This window comes from Watersipora subatra, chromosome 11, assembly GCF_963576615.1.
Source record: "Watersipora subatra chromosome 11, tzWatSuba1.1, whole genome shotgun sequence".
NCBI classification, from domain to species: Eukaryota; Metazoa; Bryozoa; class Gymnolaemata; order Cheilostomatida; family Watersiporidae; genus Watersipora; species Watersipora subatra.
Genome location: NC_088718.1, coordinates 31,433,173 through 31,452,665, shown reverse-complemented (window position 1 = coordinate 31,452,665; position 19,493 = coordinate 31,433,173). Strand labels below are relative to the sequence as shown.

General features: G+C 32.6%; 1 protein-coding gene across 1 annotated transcript in view; it reads right to left on the bottom strand.

Annotated features, from left to right (window-relative positions):
- The window catches only part of LOC137408167 (neprilysin-like), a 66,122-nt gene extending 52,114 nt beyond the window's left edge, over window positions 1-14,008 (bottom strand). Inside the window, exons 1-2 of the mRNA XM_068094568.1 lie at window positions 13,917-14,008; window positions 8,274-8,417 (exon numbers count right to left, since the gene is read on the bottom strand). Of these exons, the coding sequence (XP_067950669.1) occupies window positions 8,274-8,350 (77 nt within the window). The 5' untranslated portion in view covers window positions 8,351-8,417; window positions 13,917-14,008. The remainder of the gene's footprint in view (window positions 1-8,273; window positions 8,418-13,916) is intronic.
- Between the last annotated feature and the right edge of the window lie 5,485 nt (window positions 14,009-19,493).

Below are 19,493 nucleotides of genomic sequence, written 5' to 3'. Positions count from 1 at the left end.
TTTTAGTCATTAGATTTTTAGTCGCTCTATAACTTGTCATATATATATTATATATATAATATATATATATATATTATATATAATATATATAATATATATATATTATATATATATTATATATTATATATACATGTATATATATTATATATACAGTCAAACATGGATAACTCGAACTTCAAGGGACCGAACAAAAGTGTTCGAATTATCAGAGCGTTCGAGTTATCAGAGCACTGTCACAAGTCCATATACTTACTTATTTATTAGTAGATACATGTACATATACAAACTATAATATAAATCAAAAGCACAAATGGCTTGTTTCAAATTAAATGCTTCTAATGTAAAGTTTAAAACGTTTTCATGAAAAGGTATAGAGATTTTTCTATCACTTGAGATTGGTTTGTTGTTTGAGGTGATGTTATTGCCAGGACGTTTTTTAGATTGACATTGGCAAAACTTGATCGTTGTTGAAATGCTCAAAAGAAAAGACATTTTTTTCTTTTGGGGTTTTACCCACGATCAATTTTGCCGTTTTTTCTTGAAGTTTATGCAGATTACCTTACTTTACCTGGGATTCGTTAAGAGCAACACTCCGAGGCAATTCAATTAGAAGTTTTACGAGGTTTTACGGTACATTCTATATCACTCACGCTTTTTTAATAGATACTTATTGAATGTACACACGTATTCTGTGTTTAAGTCAAACGATGAATAGTTTTTTTGTAGCTCAGACAACGTATACGTTTAATTACAAGAATTTTTAAGACGATTTAAACATTCAACATTCCGACGTTGATTCAACACGGAATCAACGTCGGAAAACTATTCATCACGGGCTAGCTGGGTTACGCCACGCACTCAAGGATTTTCGCCACGCACATACAAAACAAAAACAACATGCGATTTTTGTTTTGTATGTGCGTGGCGAAAATCCTTGCACGCGTGACCTGGCTAGCCCGTGCTATTCATCGTATCGCAGTATAAATCAAATTTCACCAAACTTTTAGAAAAGTCGTTGACAAAAATATTTTGCCGATGGTGGTAATAACGACGCTTATGAATTACGAAAAGATGAAGTTTACCTCTATGGCTTTGAATAAAGTGATTTTCTAAAGCGATAACAACCGTTTCGGTAGCCGTTGGGCAAAAAAACAGTTCGAATTAACAGTGTTGAGTTCGAGTTATCTATAGCAATTTATTATTACGTGGGAACGGACCAAAGGAAATGATCGAATTAACCATGTGTTCGAGCTATCCGTGGACGAGTTATCCATGTTTGACTGTATATATAAAACAAGTTATAAGATATTATCTTGTATACAGATTTAAAATATATAAATTTAAGATATAGGTGTTTGAAATCTATTTATAAAATATATATTTCTGAAATCTATATGTATGTATTATTATCTTAAAAATGAACTAGCGCAAATAGCCGCTGTAGCTCAATAACCGATATCAACCTTAGCAACTAGCGATCTCAATTTGCACAAACATTTTCCTGAGCATTTTAACCATTTACAGTTATATATAACTAATTAATTAATATTACGTATATAATAAATTAATATTGTATATAATTTGTTAATTTTATATATAATTAACTAATATTATATCTAAATAAATATTTATATATATATACATGTATATATGTATATAAGTAGGTTTATACTTACAACAAAACTGCATAAAACACATTAAGCTTCAACCTGCTGACAGAGCAGCATCAAAAGTTATCAAATTTGCAAGGAACTTCTATGAGTACAGGATGAACCGTAAAACCGAGTGTTAAAGGTGATAGCATAATCTTATAATCTTTAGTCATAACCGTGTCATGTAATCATGCGCATAGCTTCATTTTAGCAGTTTTATTTGGTCAAAAAATCAACGAAATGTGCGGCAAGAGCAGGTGCTTGTTATTCTTGTAGCTAAAGCACAAAGTCACAGTTAATTAGCATATTCAAGTTAACAAAAGAAGATGACTCCTAAATATTGCTTTTATCTCAATTTTAGAAGTGTCTGTTAACATAAAGCAGTAATTTTTTGCATTTTCAAAATGGAAATGTGACTTATATTAATAATGAATTATTTAACTACATATCAATTCTGCAACTTAAAGAACTACTATCATAATAGAGTTTTTTCTTTTATGTCAAAACAATTAAAATTTATATCTCCTGGTTAATTCTTCAAGTGTTGGCAAAGTTTTCTCATAATAATTTGCCATGCCAACTAGTATTCTGTAAACATAGGATCAGGCGATAAAGCAATTCCATAAGTTACCTATGGCCCAGACGTCTTAGTTTTAAAGTTGCATCATCTGTAGCATAAAATATTTTCACTCGCCTCACTAATGACATTCCCATTTTTAAGGTTTTTAATAGAATTGAGTGACTTCCTACCTCACATCTCTCTCCTCTTTTCACTTCCCCCTCCAAAAAAACAAGCCAAATACATAAGAAACTAATCTAGGTCACAATGAAGTTGTTTGTTTCATAACCACCAGTCACCGAGTACTCAGAATGCAGAATTATTACTCTAGTCATAGCTCATTTCACGCTATTAACTTTCGTAAACTGCTTCAGGCAGCGTTCAAAGCAACTGGGTTTGATTTAAAACAGCCAATAAATCAAGTCACTGCATCTGAAGTCAGGCGTTTGAAGAAATTGAAATATATCAACTATAATTAGCCTAAGATCAATGTCAAAGCCCGTGTGAAATGTGCTAACATAAGGAAGGAGAGCAGTAAGGCTTGAAGTTGCTTAACAAGGAATTTGCTCGAAACTTTAGTAGATATCATCAGAAATTGTCAGTATTTGTTTATTCTTTGCAATTGCTTTTTGAGGTGATCTGACAGCCAGGATGCTTTAAGAGTAAAATCAACAAATCTTTGTTACCGTTAAACCACTCAGAAGATAAATTCATTAGAAATGATGGAACTAGTTGCTATATTTGCTACGTTGACATCAGATAGTACATTCAAGTTGCAGCATTGCGAGATTATCCTGTTGGTCTCCTTTCAATTATAGATGGCGTAATCACACTTTGATTTGATGTCAGCATTTTACTAGCGTTCAAGTTTTGTTGATTTTAATTTTGAAACATTTTGGCAATCAGATCACCTCGAACATTAAAAACATTGCAAATGTAAAAAACATTGCTACTTTTTTTGTAAAATTGTCTCAAATTTGCGCAAGTTCATTTTTAAGCTGCTACAACAACATACTGACATTGAAGCATACATTCATATGCTTGTCATTATAAATTTAAATTTACGTTATTACGCAATGATTTTATCGTAAAATAATAGCCAAGCTGTTCCAATAATGAAGTACGACAAGCTAGTTTACATTTGGCTTTAACAGAAACCAGAATATTAAAAACCGCATGGCGCCTCTCAGCCTGAAATTAGAGCTGCATGCTCCAAAAGCAATAGCAACATCGATGCCCTTTATCAGTTTCAATAAGGCGGTTGCCACATGGCACAAGGTGGCAAAATAATAGACAAGCAGCGAGATGAAAACATCACTTCATAGAAATATCTGTATATCTGAATTCTTTGGCATTTATTGTTTGATGATATAAAATAAGTGCTAAATTAATGATGTAAAATAAGAAAAAAAGAAAGGGAGAGGGTAAATAAAGAGTCGAATCGAGGCTTTAGTGAGAAGCGAGAAAGTTTTTTAGGACCTTTTAGAATGCCCTACACATTTCTGCTACAGGACCGCACTTTTCAATTAGGAAACAGCTTTGTTGTCAACCCTATACAGGTTTCTGTGTGAAAATGTGATTAAAAATATAAAAGTATCAAACAAATATAATGAAAAACAAATGCATATCTTTTTGCCCAAAAAGGGTAACAACCTGTGAGTTTTCTCGATATTAAACTATTATCTAATAGCAGCTCACAAAACTCAAGAAGTTTTCTACTATGAGCCTACTATGGTCAGACAACTGCCACTTGTTTTAGCCCTCAAGCAACGCTTGTAGCAATCATAATATAATGTTAAGAGAGAGAAGATTTTAGTAGCATGGTTAGATATCAGTAGTTCAGAAGAACTTCATTGGTTGGGGTGATGCCAAAATATGCTGCCTAATTGAAAAGCCAGCCCATTAATAACTACTACTTTTAAGGCTAAAAACCTTATTGGCACCCTAACATTTTTTTCAAGGCAGCCAGAAATGCAAATGAGTTGCTAAACACTGTTTCTACCAATACATAGAAACAATAACTTTACGAATAGTCGCAGATTTTCGATTAAAGATTAAATGAATTTATTTTATGGAAACATTTTATGCAGACCCAGAGTTTATGCTAACCCCAAATGACATGTACATAAACACTAGGCCTTTTCCTTATCAATCTTTGCAGGCACTTTGAAAGCCTGAGAAAACTCGCATGCCAAGCCTGTCTAGCAGGATATTGTTGGAAGGGTAGCAGCGCTGCCGACTGACCATCACTTAATCTTATCTTTATTAGTTTTTTTTGCAAAACAATTACTTTGTTAGAGCTAAACTGTGAGCTATGTAAAAAAATACACTGCAAAATGACAAAAGCTAAATTCATAGCATTTTAAGCTTTGCAGAAAATGTCTGGCACTTCAAAACTACTATAAACATTAAAATAGATACTATAGGTTTAAATCGCATAAGTTGTTTATTATGCAGAAAAGCATAAAAACATCATTGTGGCAAACCAAGATGAAGTGCTTTACGAATTCTTGACTGTCAAATTTGAAACTATAGGCCTGAAAAAATCAAAATCAGTCAACTATGGAACAGGAATAATTGACCAAATCTACAACAATATTATTTGAATAATAGCTTATTTTGTTTTCTGATATTAAGTAATGTTTACTATTTATTTTCATCTCTATATGTAGACCATAAAATATTGAATATCTTTAGGTTTAAAGGCCACTTGTCCCAAAAAAGCATTTTAAAGCAGTTCAGACTACCTAAGTGAAATTAAAAAAATTTTCTTGCACTTATGTATTACATAAAAATAGTTGTGAGCAAAATGTGACAACTTGACCTTTTAAAAATTATAGCAGTTGTCTTTTCTAAGGAAGAATAACTCTAAAGTTTTCTAATTGATTCAGGCGTTTTAATTGAAAATGGTTGCTTGACCAACTAAACAAGCTTCTAAACTGATTATTAAAAATCATTTTTGTTCCAAATTAAATTATTTTGGACAAATTGATGAAAAAAAGCAGTTTGCTTTTATTAACTTGATGCATGGCTCATTGATTTGATGCTTGCTTACCTAAGCTAATGATTACATATTAAAATCTTTTAATAGCTCAGTTCTTATCTATTAGAATTTTTTTCCAACTTGCAGCATCTTTAAAAAATTGGCAGTATCTTTTATTTTTTTCTAAACATTAGAATAAACATAACAACTAGTTTTTTAAGTAAAGAACAAACAATAATGACACGCTAGAGTAGTAGATAATGACAGCAAGTGAAATGAGATGGCAACCTCATCAAATCGGGTTAAGTTTCTTCACTTTTGCGGCGAGCTCTCACATTTGTGAATAACTTGTTTGAGAAGTAGGCCTACTTTAATTTATTCTCTATTTTCAGCTGGTCATATTGCCAAATATTATTTTAGATTCACCGATTGCTGGTGTGGTAAAACTAGTGGCTTTTTTCTCAATTTAAACCCTTATCAAATATCAAATAATTCATTAATATTTTGTATTGGTAACACTTTTTTAAAAAATTATGTCATACAGAAACAATTAACTTTACTTTTAATAAATGCCTCAAATAGGTAGTACAAAAGTTGTAGAAATTTGCTTGTGATTAGGTTATATATTAGCTTTTAAATTATGTTGAGACAGCAAACTGTTGCTAACGGTCATTTCCTTATGGGTAAAAAGCAATGAAAATTCTAGTTTTACTTTTGTGGCAGAAAACAGAAAAAGCTACATATAGCCATTGAAATATATAACATTATCATTCATATACAATAAAACAGAAAATGTTGGGATTGACTCAGTCAGCAATCCTATGAGATGTGAGCTATAGATGTTTAAATGACAATTTTTTTTGCGCAAAATAAAAGAAGTAGGCTAGCATTTTGTTGATTTGAAAGAAATATTCAAGACTAACAAATACCTCAACAACCAAGCATAAATTGTTTGGCCACATTAATGCTATTTGTCTGCTTTTCATTTTACAAAAGCAGCAAAATATTGGGACAAAATCAATAAATTATCAGAGAGCTGAAAAGTCCTTGTTAACAATTTTAGTTTGAGAATATATGTGAACATTGATTAGAAAGCTTTTTCAACTCTCAGATCAAACTTTGTCATTTGTTTTGAGTTTCTGTTGACGGTTCGATCTACGTAAGCTGAAAAATTGAGGTAAAACCAAAAAGTGTTCAAACTCAAAAACAACTAAATTCTGCTTTTGATTAAAGATTTAACATGGTTGCTGAAAATTCGGCAAAACTTTTTTTGAGCTATAAATAACATCACCTTAAAAAGGTCAGCTTTAAAAATCTTTGCTTAATATTCCTTAGCCACAATTCTAATTGAGATTTTTGCATAACAATGTCAGTAAAACATTGTTACAGCATATCAAAACTTGACTTAATGCAAAATAGTTACACGATAAGTAAATCTTACACACTCTTACATGCAGGTCTTATCGACAATATAAAGCAATATGTTAGCTTTGAGAAACTATTAAATATGTTTAGTGAATGTAGAAAATTAGCAAAACAGCTCAGAATAGGACAGCATGGCATGGCAAAGCTAACAAGCAAATCTAATGTTTTGTTAATCAATCTAAACCAGCCATAAAAAACTCAAATCAATAAGCAATAGTTTTAATATATCCAAATATTGGTCATTAAGAGTTGTTTGCTCCAGCTCTAACATTATTTCTTGGCTATAATTATTATGAACAATCTTTGTCCACCTGAAGCTATCCTTTGAGGTTGTAATAAGATATTGCATTGTGTATGATTCCAGCTCTCAGAATTCAGCTTGCCAGCCTAATTGAACAACGTTTGGACGAATCAGCCCTATTTGACAATGCTGAATAATTGTGCACATAGCTATTCTCTGTGCTTTATCGGATCACCTGATAATCTATCGCAGTACGTGAAAATGTTAGAGCACTAGTATAAATAGGTCTGTCACCAGACCGATACCTCTATTTGGCGATATAACTATGTCCATTGTTGAGATTACTGGCTTAGTGTAACCATGATTAGGAGGGAAAACATTAAAAAGAACTTATCATTCGACTACTGTAGAACAAAATATTAAAGCGTTATCTTGTTTCAATGACAGTTATAAATAATTACCATGATTATCTCACCTAACCAACAGCATCTTGTTTCAGGTAATTTACAATTTAAAGGTAACTTTGATGAGTGCTGTCTTCCTTAAAAATTTAAAAAACATCGATTTTTGCTGAATTATAAATTGAGACATAGAAATATTGCAGGTCTCAGTCATTTTTCTTTTTTAAAATCTCATCGTCTCACTTAATCAGCCTTGAAAGGTCACTCTTTAAATTTTGGCTCATAGTGCAGGCAACTCCATTTCAGCAACACTCAAAAATAAAAAAAATTCCGGTAAAGCTAGTGTAGAATACTAAATAGGTCAATAATGTAAATTGTTCCCTTTTAAAAACTCGTACAATATACTAAGCGTAAAATACAGTCATGTGAACAGCCAAATAGATTTCAAAAGCTTTTCAAAGTCACACACTTGACGCATTTCACTCGACAATGACTGGAGTATTATTAGCTGATATCAGCAGCTCGTCCCTTTTTCTTGTCACTTTCACTTAATTCAGTGTCCGTCATTATGATAATTTAACATTAGGTTAATGGGAGCACGCCCCTTCTATGACAATTCAAACCAACTTTTTTTCTCAACAGCAAGGTCTATGCTGCAAAGAAATTAATTTTATATACTTGAAAAAAAGTTAAAAAAATACCTTTCATAGATATTTTTTGTTCAAAGTGCGACAGGAGAAACAATAATACTATTAAGGCTAACCCTGAGCTCCCGCTATTCATATCAAATTTGGGAATTTGGTCTAACTTGACACCTTATGTTATATGAAGCTTCTAGCGTCACATAAAGCAAAAGGTTCAGATGAATTATTTCCGCTCTGTGAAATTTAAGTAAGAGGAAGCCTATGTTATATTAGCATCTACTGTATTTAAAACATACTATCTTATATAGATTTGGTGTTAAAAAGAACCTCACATATTACATAAGTTGGTTGACAAACATTGTACTCACTGCGCCACATTTGTGTTGTTCTGTTCTACCAGCAGCTTGTCACTTGTATCAATTGTATTCTCATCTGTCCTGATCATCTTTAGGTACCAGATTTGAAACCAAACTTCAAAACTTCTGTTAGTTAAGCCAATCTAGCATGTGCAGCTATAACATACAAATTATTTACCTGCAATACTTCTATAGCAGGCAGCAGCCTAAGATGGTTAGTTGTCCAACAAGGCGTTTTACTTTCAATACCTTTCTAAGTTTTGATCCTTTTTACAAAAATTGATAGTGTGCATGAGGAAGTAGGTAGGCCTACATGATAATTAACTAAAACTGTTAGAAACCACACAAGTTAAAAAATATCAGGTTATTTTAAACTCAACAAAAACTTAGGGTTTTTATTATTAAAGTGTTTTTTGACGACAAAAAATTAACAGTTACCAAAAATCAAGTGTTTACAACAAAATTTCTCACATATCATAATTTTCCTTCTAAAATTGAAATTTTACCAAGGTTAAAGAAAGGTTTGTAAATATTTCGTTTATCTAAAGTTTTATATAAGTAATGCAGACTTAGCGTGTTATATGTAATTATTTATTTTGTTAAAACTAAAATGTTCCTATAATTTGCCTGGCAGCAATCTACCTCAAACCAAAAATTTACGTCTGTGCATTTCTAATTATTAGTTCAGCTGTTGGCACCCACAGTTAAAAAATCTGTGTGTTGCTGTATTTTCAGTTGATTGGGTAAAATTATTGATTTTTGTACTGGAACCATAGTTACAAAGTATCGATTTTTGTTGCAAAATGAAACAAACATCCTCTTCAATCACACAAACTTGCTTTAAATGAGTTTTTTGATAAATATCTAGCCATTGGCTTAGTTTTTATGTCTCAAAACTTGATGGGAATGTACTTGAGTTTTAAATGGCTCAAACGAGATAAGATCTTTCCAGTTGCTTCAGTTGCCACCTAAATCACTGAATCACCTTCCCTTTCTAATGACTAAAACTAATGACCTTCTGTAGTAGCCTACAAGCCTTTGTATATAAAAGTAATATAAGTCACAAAATCAATTAATTAAAAAATTATAGAACGCTATTAGTTATAAAAACACTAACAAGGAAAAAACGTATCTGATCCACAAGCCATAAACACCGCAGATAATGATGCAAAGGTTTCAGTAGATACAGATTATGAATTGACTGCATTTCAGACATTTTTGTGGTTGCTTCTCATTTTTATCTACTGTTTCTTTTTGATAGTACATGACACTGAAAGGAGTATAATAAAGACACTGGCAACTGGTTTATTTCTTTTATACAAATATATGTTTCTGAAGATGTTTTCCAAAACATTAACTACTCAATTATAAACCCAACAATTTGAGTTAACTTTGCGAAAACTGAAATGTTGTGACGGTTAGGCAAGAGATAAAATGTTCTGCTGTCATTGCATTGAAATGACTTTATTGAAAGGTTGCGTTTGCATTCCACCATGTAATTAGTTGTAATAAATAATAACTTTCATATCAGTGACTCTTTACTAAATCACCATCTATAACCGTAACCGCTACTTGAACTGAAGACTTTGGATCATATCAGACCATGCTATCTGAACTGGTGTCATGTTCTCTATGCAACTATCAGCATCAGCAGCAATAGTTGAAAAATCTAACTACCCATAACTAGTTGGTTAGCGCAATATCTCAGGTCTGCGGCTAACCTATTCTTAATAATTCCTCTATTTGTCATAAAAATAAGCTAGACCATGTGACAGCAGAATGCAAAATGAGTGCTTCATCGACCGAAAGACACCACAAAATTCCTAGCTTAGCATCACTAGATTTTATGGCAGTGTACAAAATAAACTTGAACCTGTTGTTTGAAAATGAAAATTCGAGTTTACAACACTGTTACCTATGGTGAATCTAATCAATAATCATAAATTATATATTAAATCAAACTTCATACACATATACATGTATATGGTTTGACATTAGCCAGGAAAATGTACTTGGTGTAATCATATCTGTACAGGTTATTAGCTTCGACCATTAAAAATGAAATGTTCAGAGGTTAGCTTTGATAATCATCCAAAAACATAATTTTACAGCTATTTGAGTTACATATTTGAAATTAGGACAAAATGAGGATGAATTTAATATATAATTTATAGCTACAGATTAAATTCACTATGAGTAACAATGTTGTAAATGAGATTTTTTTCCAACAGAGGGGTGCAGTTTATTTTGCACACAACATAAGTAGCATCGGAGTCATTTTAAAGAATCAGTCATGGCCTAGCATTCCAGAGATCTTAACCTAGAGAAAAAAAGGTTGCTTTTTGGGATAGGAAAGGCCAATTCATTTGCCAATTCAGCAGTTTCAAGTAGCATAGAAAAGTTGTACCTAATAAGTAACGATGTTACCTACGGGAATAACTATTTCAAATTAGGTGCTAATCGTTCTTCCGATAAACTTTGATCAGATTTTTGAAAATCTATATATTGAAACTGTTCCCTTTTTTGCAATTAGTATATTTGGCCAACAGATCCGCCAAATTTGTAGTATTCTCTCTAGAAGTCAGTCAAGGTAAGACTGTTTATGATTGTGTCCCATAGAACTGGCATGCGAACATTGAAATTGTTGCTAGCTTTCACTCAACCAGATTCATTCTCTCAACAAAAAGAATATATTAAGCATTGGGAAAAACAGGTAGATACGAGCTAGCATAGCTCATACATGTACATGCTAGCGTGTCAATCCTGACGCAGTGGTTGACTGATAGATTGGGTTGTTTATCCTTGCCCTCTAGATGATTTTACGATGCACCACCAGTATATAGCGCAGTACTTTTACAGATGCTAGTTATGGATTGATAAGGGTGATTATTTCACCCTTTTGCTAGTATAGAGGTTAAAGGTTTAGTCGCCCCTGGTATGACCCATGATCATTTAGTACACGATCACCTGTATTACGAGTAGCAGGTTCATATAGCCTGACCTGACATTCATACTATACTTGCGCTATAAAATGCTACGCCAGGCAGCATATTTGCAATCAAAGAGCCCCGCGGCAAGATAAACTACGGCAAGGTAAATTATGCTGCATATTAGTTCGTCATTGATTTACGATCCCAGTATATTTTCACAGCTTCTAACTGCACTTGACACAGACGCTAGGAATAATTAATATTGTGGGTGTATGATAATAGCTGGCAGAATTTTATACTGTTCATTGACAATGGCCTGCCATCTTATTATGAGATAGGCTCTAGCATGCATGGCTGCTTTCAGTCCTAAACTACAAGTTTAGTAGTTAGGGAGCGGCCAAGTCTTACTGACAAAGAATGATCTGAATGTCAGATCTGTTTGAAACATGTTAGAGCTTAACTTTCACAAAAGCTCACATGTGGTGACAGGAATGACATCTAACTTTAATCAAATGGTTTGCCTCAACTAGCCATGTTCCGAGTCATTGAAGTTTTCTTGCCACTAATCTTAGACATGTACATCCATGATTACTGAGACATTGTTTGTGTAACAATGTTGTTAAAAACACATACAGCCTCTACTTGAAGCAAGTAAAGCAGACATACTTGCTCTGAAAGGGATGGCCACTAACAAACACATTTTGTCTGAAGATGAACGTTTTTTTAAAAATTAAAGTCTAATTCTACAAAATTAGAAAAATGACACTCAAATTTAGAAAAAATGCTCGCAATGATTTTGCACGCAGCCCAAAATATGAGAATATTGGCCCAAGTCAGTCTTAAAAAAGGAGTAGAACAAATATTGATATTCTAAAGAAGTAAATTGTTGCTTCTGAGTGTTTAAAGTTTTGATAAAAACTATTGACAATGTATGATGTGCAATTTGGTGTCAGAAGCGCCGTAACCTCGAGGTTACCAATTTAACCCAACTAAATCATGCAACAAGCTGAAGATGAGATTCCAGTTTAGCGATTGCTGACAAACAGTTTTAGCTGCAAAAATAAGGATAAAAAAATGAATTTTTACAAAAGTTCACGTTATATGAAAGGGAAATGATGCAGAATTTTTGAAAGCAATATATCGTTTTACTCTGAATATTTTTTCACAGCTATAGAAATTTTCACTCAATGTAAAAAAAAATTTTGAAGTAGTTGATATGCATGTATTTTTTTAAATGATTTTTTCTAAATAATCTTAAAAAGATCAAGAGATAAGATTCTATATATAGAAACAGGAGAGTACATGCTGACTAGGCTTAATGCCTCCAATAAAATAAATGACCTGCAATGTATCTAAAGATGAACCACTGTGCTTTGATAGTACAGAAACTCTGCTTAAACCATAAATTAGCAACTCTGAAGAAGCAGTTATTCTGTAAGACATGTCTGTAAAATGCATACAAAACATAAATTTTGTACCAAGTTTATTATTTACTTAAAAATCCTTTCTGTTTCATACAATGCAAATGTGAATCTAATACATAGACGATTAATCATAGTTTCTGAAATGACTCATGAGTTGGTCTTAGTGACAGGGCTTCCCAAAATATTTTATACAAGAAGAGAAAACCTTTTAACACTTTCAAGCCTGGCCTTGTATACACGAGCAAGTTTCCTGATCAACGACTGTATTAATAACTTTGAATTGTTTTGTAGAAATTGTGCTATTGTAAGTAGGCCTACAGTAAAAGGGCTTAGAATGGCACAATTCCTATTAAACTGAATATAATTTTATAGCTCTAAGCTTGTAGAACTCATTAAAAAACAACAGAAATCAAATATAGTACAGTAAATGATTTTTCCACTTTTTCAAAGAAGTGATATTTAAGAGATAAGTGAGAAACATAATGATTGATGTACACTGAGCCTGATAGAGTGTTTGTATTAGTTATAAATAGAGAAACAAGTATTTTTGATGTAAAGTTCTTGTTGTTGAGACAAAAAAGTTTTTTATTTTGTTTTAGGTTTCATTTTTATTAATAAGAATTCCTATCAGTGCATCATTAGAAACCAATGCACTGATGGCAGACACTTTTCATTTCTCAGTCGGTTAGATGTTTTTTCTTATTCTAATAATATCTCAATAACTAATGCTACAATCAATTTGAAATTTTAAAATTATGCTAAAAACGTAGACTTCACAAACAACCAAGGTTATCGCGGCAGCCATTTCTCATTTTTCGTTCGGCTAGAAATGTTGCCAGTATTTTGACGTTATTTCAAGATCTAATAATCCATTTATCTTGAAATTTTATAGTTATACTTGAAACCTTTTTTACACAAAGCCACCAAAATTTCGCATCTATTCATAAATTTGAAATATGTAAAAACAAAGCAAAACTACTAATGCAAGTTTATCGGGCGTGGGATTAGGTGAAAAAACGTAGCTCTTGCCCAACCTTCAAAGTAATAACTGCGCCACCCTAGCCATGATTTGCTTATGCTCTACCAATATGAAAATTGAGTTGCATATTGATTATGTGTCATAGCTCTACTATTATTGACCTCTATGTACCCACATTTAAAATAAAACACGAAAACGGAAGTGCTCTGCATCAAGCCGTTTAAATCAAAAATATAAATGTAAATGAAACCACAGAGCTCACAAAGAAGCTATCCATGCTGATGGAATATGCGCTGAACAGAACATAGGCTGACACACTTACCTTTTAGCAAAAGATCTCTTCTGTTTAAGATGCGGTATACAATGATTTTTTAGTTAAGTTTTGTTTTTAGTAAAACTTTCACATACAACTACAATCCATTGTCAATGTTTGCTGCGGACAACCGCTATTCAATATCCATAATAGATGCAATACTGCATAAGCGAATGATAGCTAGCGTGAAACTGAATGGTTGGTATTATAGAGCAGGTGCTTTTTATCATACAAAATAAATAAATTCTATGCTAATAAGCTCTGTTATCTCTTGGTTGTGTGCCAAAAGCTATTTCTGTTCCCCATTTAAATGCGGTTTGTAAACTATTAAACTTTTGCTTTCAGACCACACAGGTGGACAAAAGGCTCAATAATAGAATTTCTCACAGCAAAAACAGAAAATGCATACAATATGTTTGGCGTGCCGCCATGTGTCACGATGAAATGTTGTAGCCATGACAACATCTCTGTGAGTACACTTGGTCTAGCAGTTGATTCAGCCAATAGTAAAACACACATGTTAATGTAGCAGGGAACAAAGGGTTTGAATAGAAAATGGTGTAACTTTGGTTGGTCAGCAGTGTATGCTGAGTATTGGATAAAAATCTTTACATTTTTAAAGCTTTTCCCACTGCAAAGATCTGTGCATACAGTATTTTGTAATAAGATATTCAAGAAAATTTAAATCAACTCGACTCTTTTGTGATTCTATCATTAGCCCAAATAAGTTCGCGCAATTTTAGGGTTACCAACAAACATTTATATACATGCATGTTTTGATTTTCATAACAACTATAACTTAGTAAACACTGCTTGCATTGTCTGCAAACTAAAGTAACTTGTTTACAGTGAAGATATTTTCTACTGCTAATCTGATTGATTAATGAAATACATATTTTGAATATTTTTTTGCCATTTCATTAAATGATTATAAAATACCATATTAGAAGTATATATATTAATGACAGAGCGCCGAGACCAGGACCAGCTGCCTAGCAAACTCCAGGGCCAGACCAAGTTATGGAACAGCAAGAGATCTGGCTGTAGATGAAGCCGACACATCATACTGAGAGAAGTTAGCTAAGCCCACCAAAGGCCCCAAAAAGATCAATGGGCGGAGCCAATTAAAGACGAACGGTACATTAGGAGGCCAGAGAAATGACGAAATGAGAGATTGCTGGCAGTCTTTTGCATGTTGCTCTGTTTTATGCGCAAACACTGATCACACACATTTTATTGCCTTGCACTCAGCGGGTTTAATTTTTTCGGGAACTATAAAGAGGACCGATAGTTTATTTTATAATGAGTTATAAGATAGCCTTAAACTTATCTCTCTTATATTTAGTTTTCTTACTCCAAATTGTGCATTTTCATGCAAATCTACATGCACATGAGCAAATTTTACTCTAACAAGAGCTGTGTATATTCGTTAAGCGTTGGGAAAAAGAATTGCACTGTACAGGAATCGATCCGTGGTCTTTGGATTATCAGTCGAGTGTACTACTACTTGCTCAGTTCAACCACCTTTCCACAACTATTAATATTTGCAGACTTAGTTATTACACATGATAATCTCTCACACGCATGAAACTGTCAGGGTACGAGTTAAAACTAAGTGTCATCCAAACTTCAAGAACCTCACACCTTCAAGGGTGTTTTGTTGGCTATGAAAGCTTGGTATTATAACACTTAAAAAGGATTATTTTAAACATTACATTCCTTCGAAATTCTATGAGCAGAAGTGTATGGTTCGGCATAAAAATCCTTGCTTTAACAATAACTAGATGTTCTCGACTTAAAAGGAGAAAGCACAATATCGTTCATGAACCCTCCCGAAAAGAATTTCAAAAGTACTGTACAATGTACTGTTTCCGTAAAATTCTTTTTAGATATACCATATGCAATTTATCAGCTTTCATATTTCAAATTGGTTTGGTTTATAAACACTTATTTAAGTACAACGGCTCAACAATAAAACATACAAAAAAGCTGTAGTGCTATTAAAGTGCTATATATCTTGGATCCGTTGTTTCTATCGTTTTGACACACTCATTAATTATAGTCATTTAATTCTTATATAAAGCAAATCAATGATTGATAAATTTAAATAAATATTGGCTTTCAAGTAAATGGAGAACTTTATGCCGAAATATGTATAATGTTAACGATTTTTTATCCTATTTTTCAATATCTATGCTAATGCTTCGGCTGTTTACTGTGCTGTGAGATGATCATATGCGCCTATTAGGAAAATGTACAAAACTGATGTATGCTATGTAGGTGATTTATGCAGTTGATAGAATATTGGTCTATGAAGACACATGTCATGAGTTCAAATAGTGTATGGTACGAGTTTTTTCTTGATCATTAATCGTAGCTTTGGACAGACAGACACAGGATTTATTATAGCAAATATTATCATGTTGGTTTGAGTTGGAACTAGGAATTGCTGTTATGCAAGCTCGTTTTTAGCCAAAAACTCAGAAGATAACATCAATGTATTGGAGAACATTTTACTAATGAGCAGGATTGTCATACACACGGGTTAATTAAGCTTCCAAGTCAGTCTTGCATAAAACAATAAGGTTGACATTATGGAGCAGGTGCTTGCTGTCATGCAAGTATGTAACAGCCAAAATAGTTTGATTCTATGCTAATATACACTGTTAATTCTTGGTTATATGCCAAAAGTAGTATGTAAAATGCCAAATAGCTTGAATTAATACATCAGTTTATGATCAATTTAAAATTTTTGTTTTTATAGCTTTCTAATGAAAACTTCTACTTTCTGATTTTCAGCAATGCAAATCTTTAAATTATTATTAGTATTACTTATCACAACTATCATTGTTATTATTATAATTACCAGAATATATTATAATATATACAATATATTATATTGTATCAGAATATTCTACACACAAATAGTACTAGCGCTCAATCTTGCTATAGAGATATGAACTAACAGGTTGTTTAAAATCTGGTAATTGTTTATGCTGATAAACCAACTGAAACATTAAAACAACAAAAATGAAATTTATTCCCGAATATTTCAAAAAATGTTTTCAAAACCGAAAGTGTGTTTGAAATTATCGATTTGTTATTATCTTTCAAAACAGCCTTGGTCGCTATAGCAACAAACCAACAAGTAAGCTCTATGACCCCAGAGATTATTAATAGAGTCTTACAGAAAAAGTTGCACAGTGCTAAATAAAAACATGTTATGCCCAATAGATTTTCAATAGTTAGAAACAACTTGTCACAGTGCATTTGGTTTTAAGCATACAGCGCTTGAGGTTTAACAATTTAAAGTCTGGTCCCACGATAACTTAAAAAAAATCTTTTTCACCTGATCCTAGGCACGTGTAGACTCAGCTTCGTGTCTTTGCTTTGTTTTTTATACGTTCGAATTTTAGAAGGATTACGAAAGTTTGGTTACGAAGAGTTGTATATAGTTTTAGTAAAATTCTGAAGTTTCAAAATTGACTAGACTATCATTTTTTTAAATACTGGCTGAATACCGAGAGCACATCTAATTGACTGAAATTGACTGCCGACAGAATGTTAGTTTCTAATGCCATACCTATTGAAATTCTTACTAATGAAGAATCAAAAACTAAACAAATTTTTTTGTCTTTGGCAAAAAGGTTTTTACAGTAAAATTATTGATTTCCGTACTCATTAAAAGTATACGCACCTTGAAAGGCTCAGTTTACATCTACCAATATGTTGCTTCAGTTACCTCTAAAACATATATTTTTTGAATGAGTGTGAAAACAACTCTTTACTATATTTAATTCCTGTTCTTTTCAATGAATTCTAAAAAATATGAGCCTCAAAAATATTCAGTTTAAAAAAAATTGTGCTATTTTAAACACTCTAACAGTAGTTTGAAAGCTGTTAATGGCTTGATCTAGAATCAGGGGACTTGCTTTTATATACAAGGTTAGGTACGGAGTGTTACTAACACAAATGACAGCATTGCCAGATATGAACATAAATCTGTTTTGAATAAATGCATTATATATTAGTTGATCTCAATGATCAACAATTTTAAATTCCTATCTCCTTGAAGGTACCAACTCTTTTGGCTGAACTTCAACATGTTTAGAAAAATTTGAACGAAAGCCTAAATTAAACTCTAGTTGGAACCAGATAGATCATTACCACAGAGATAAGCAAATTTGTGAATCAAGAATGCTAGGGTTAGTGATTGCCATGGACGCACACCTGCATGCCTATGCGATCTGACAAGAGATATTTACCATGTTGATCGATGAAAAAATTAAATTATGCAAATAATTGAATTTCACAAAGGTATGTACAGGTTGTTCTAGGTAACAAGTAATGCCAAGGCACCATGTGAGAACCTTGAGCAATCTCATTTCATGTGACAGTTCTGCAAAAATATTTTCAAATTTAAACTTGTTAGATGCACATTTAAAAGTTATTGGTTCCATTTTTAGCCTGAGCTTCAATATGGAAAATGTGGTGGGAAAATAAAAACACAAAGTTCATGTGGTATATAAGTCTATAAAAGAGGTTTTAGGAAAAGCCATACCAAGTTCAATTCACATTCTCCGCTCTTCAACCCATCGTACCTCTAGTTCTTATCTTAAATTTGGATTTACGTCCAAAGTCTATGTATAAAATTATGTCAATATATATTTGCTCAGCTTAATACCTTTACATATTGCCTTTCCGTGCTTCATTGACATCACTCGCAAAAATGCTTATCTCTTTTAACGCAGAGGTTTGTATACATCTAGTAATTTAAGTATTTATTTGTATTTTAGCAGTTTTAATATAAACTATCTGAATTTTTGCGCATAAAATTTATTTCTATCCAATACAACTAAGAATTTTGTGGCATGATTTCACTTGGCTGGAAGCTTGCATTTCGAAGGTAGAGAATTATGAGATTATCAAAACGAGTGCGTTTGCAGTAGTCTGTTGAAGGTACTGAACTGATGGCAGATAAATTAAGGAGGGGGAGGGGAGCGGGGGCGGGAGGGGAGCGGGGGGGGGGGAGGGGAGCGGGGGGGGGGGGGGGGGGGGGAGAGGGGGGGGAAGTGAAAGTTAATATTATCCTTCAGTTTATTTATTGTTTTCAGGGGTAGAATATATTTTTGTGGTTACTTATATTGGTAAGTTTAGATGCTAGCACGTTTTCTCCTTGTTAGCTGTAAATTCAAATTATGTTGAACCAACTGTTAGGATACTCAACTTAAACACATGCTGATATCAAAGTTGCAGTATGTAATATAGACTAGAAAACTGATATCACTCCAATTCTTTAATGAGTTAAGGGTTCATCTTTTTAAGGATCACATATAATATAATTAAATAAGTAAAATATTTAAGGTTCAAAGTACAGGTATCAAACAATTCTATGACACAGAGAAAATTCCTTTGGACACAAAAGCATAGTGATGTTGTTTGTCTATGTAAATTACATCTCAATCTGTACAAAGCAAATCCCAAGAAAGTAGTTTTTAAAATTGCTTCTTAGGCATGCAAGGAGAATTTAAGATCATGCAAGTGCTAATTACCCTAGGAAACTTATGTATTCGCATCATCTAACTT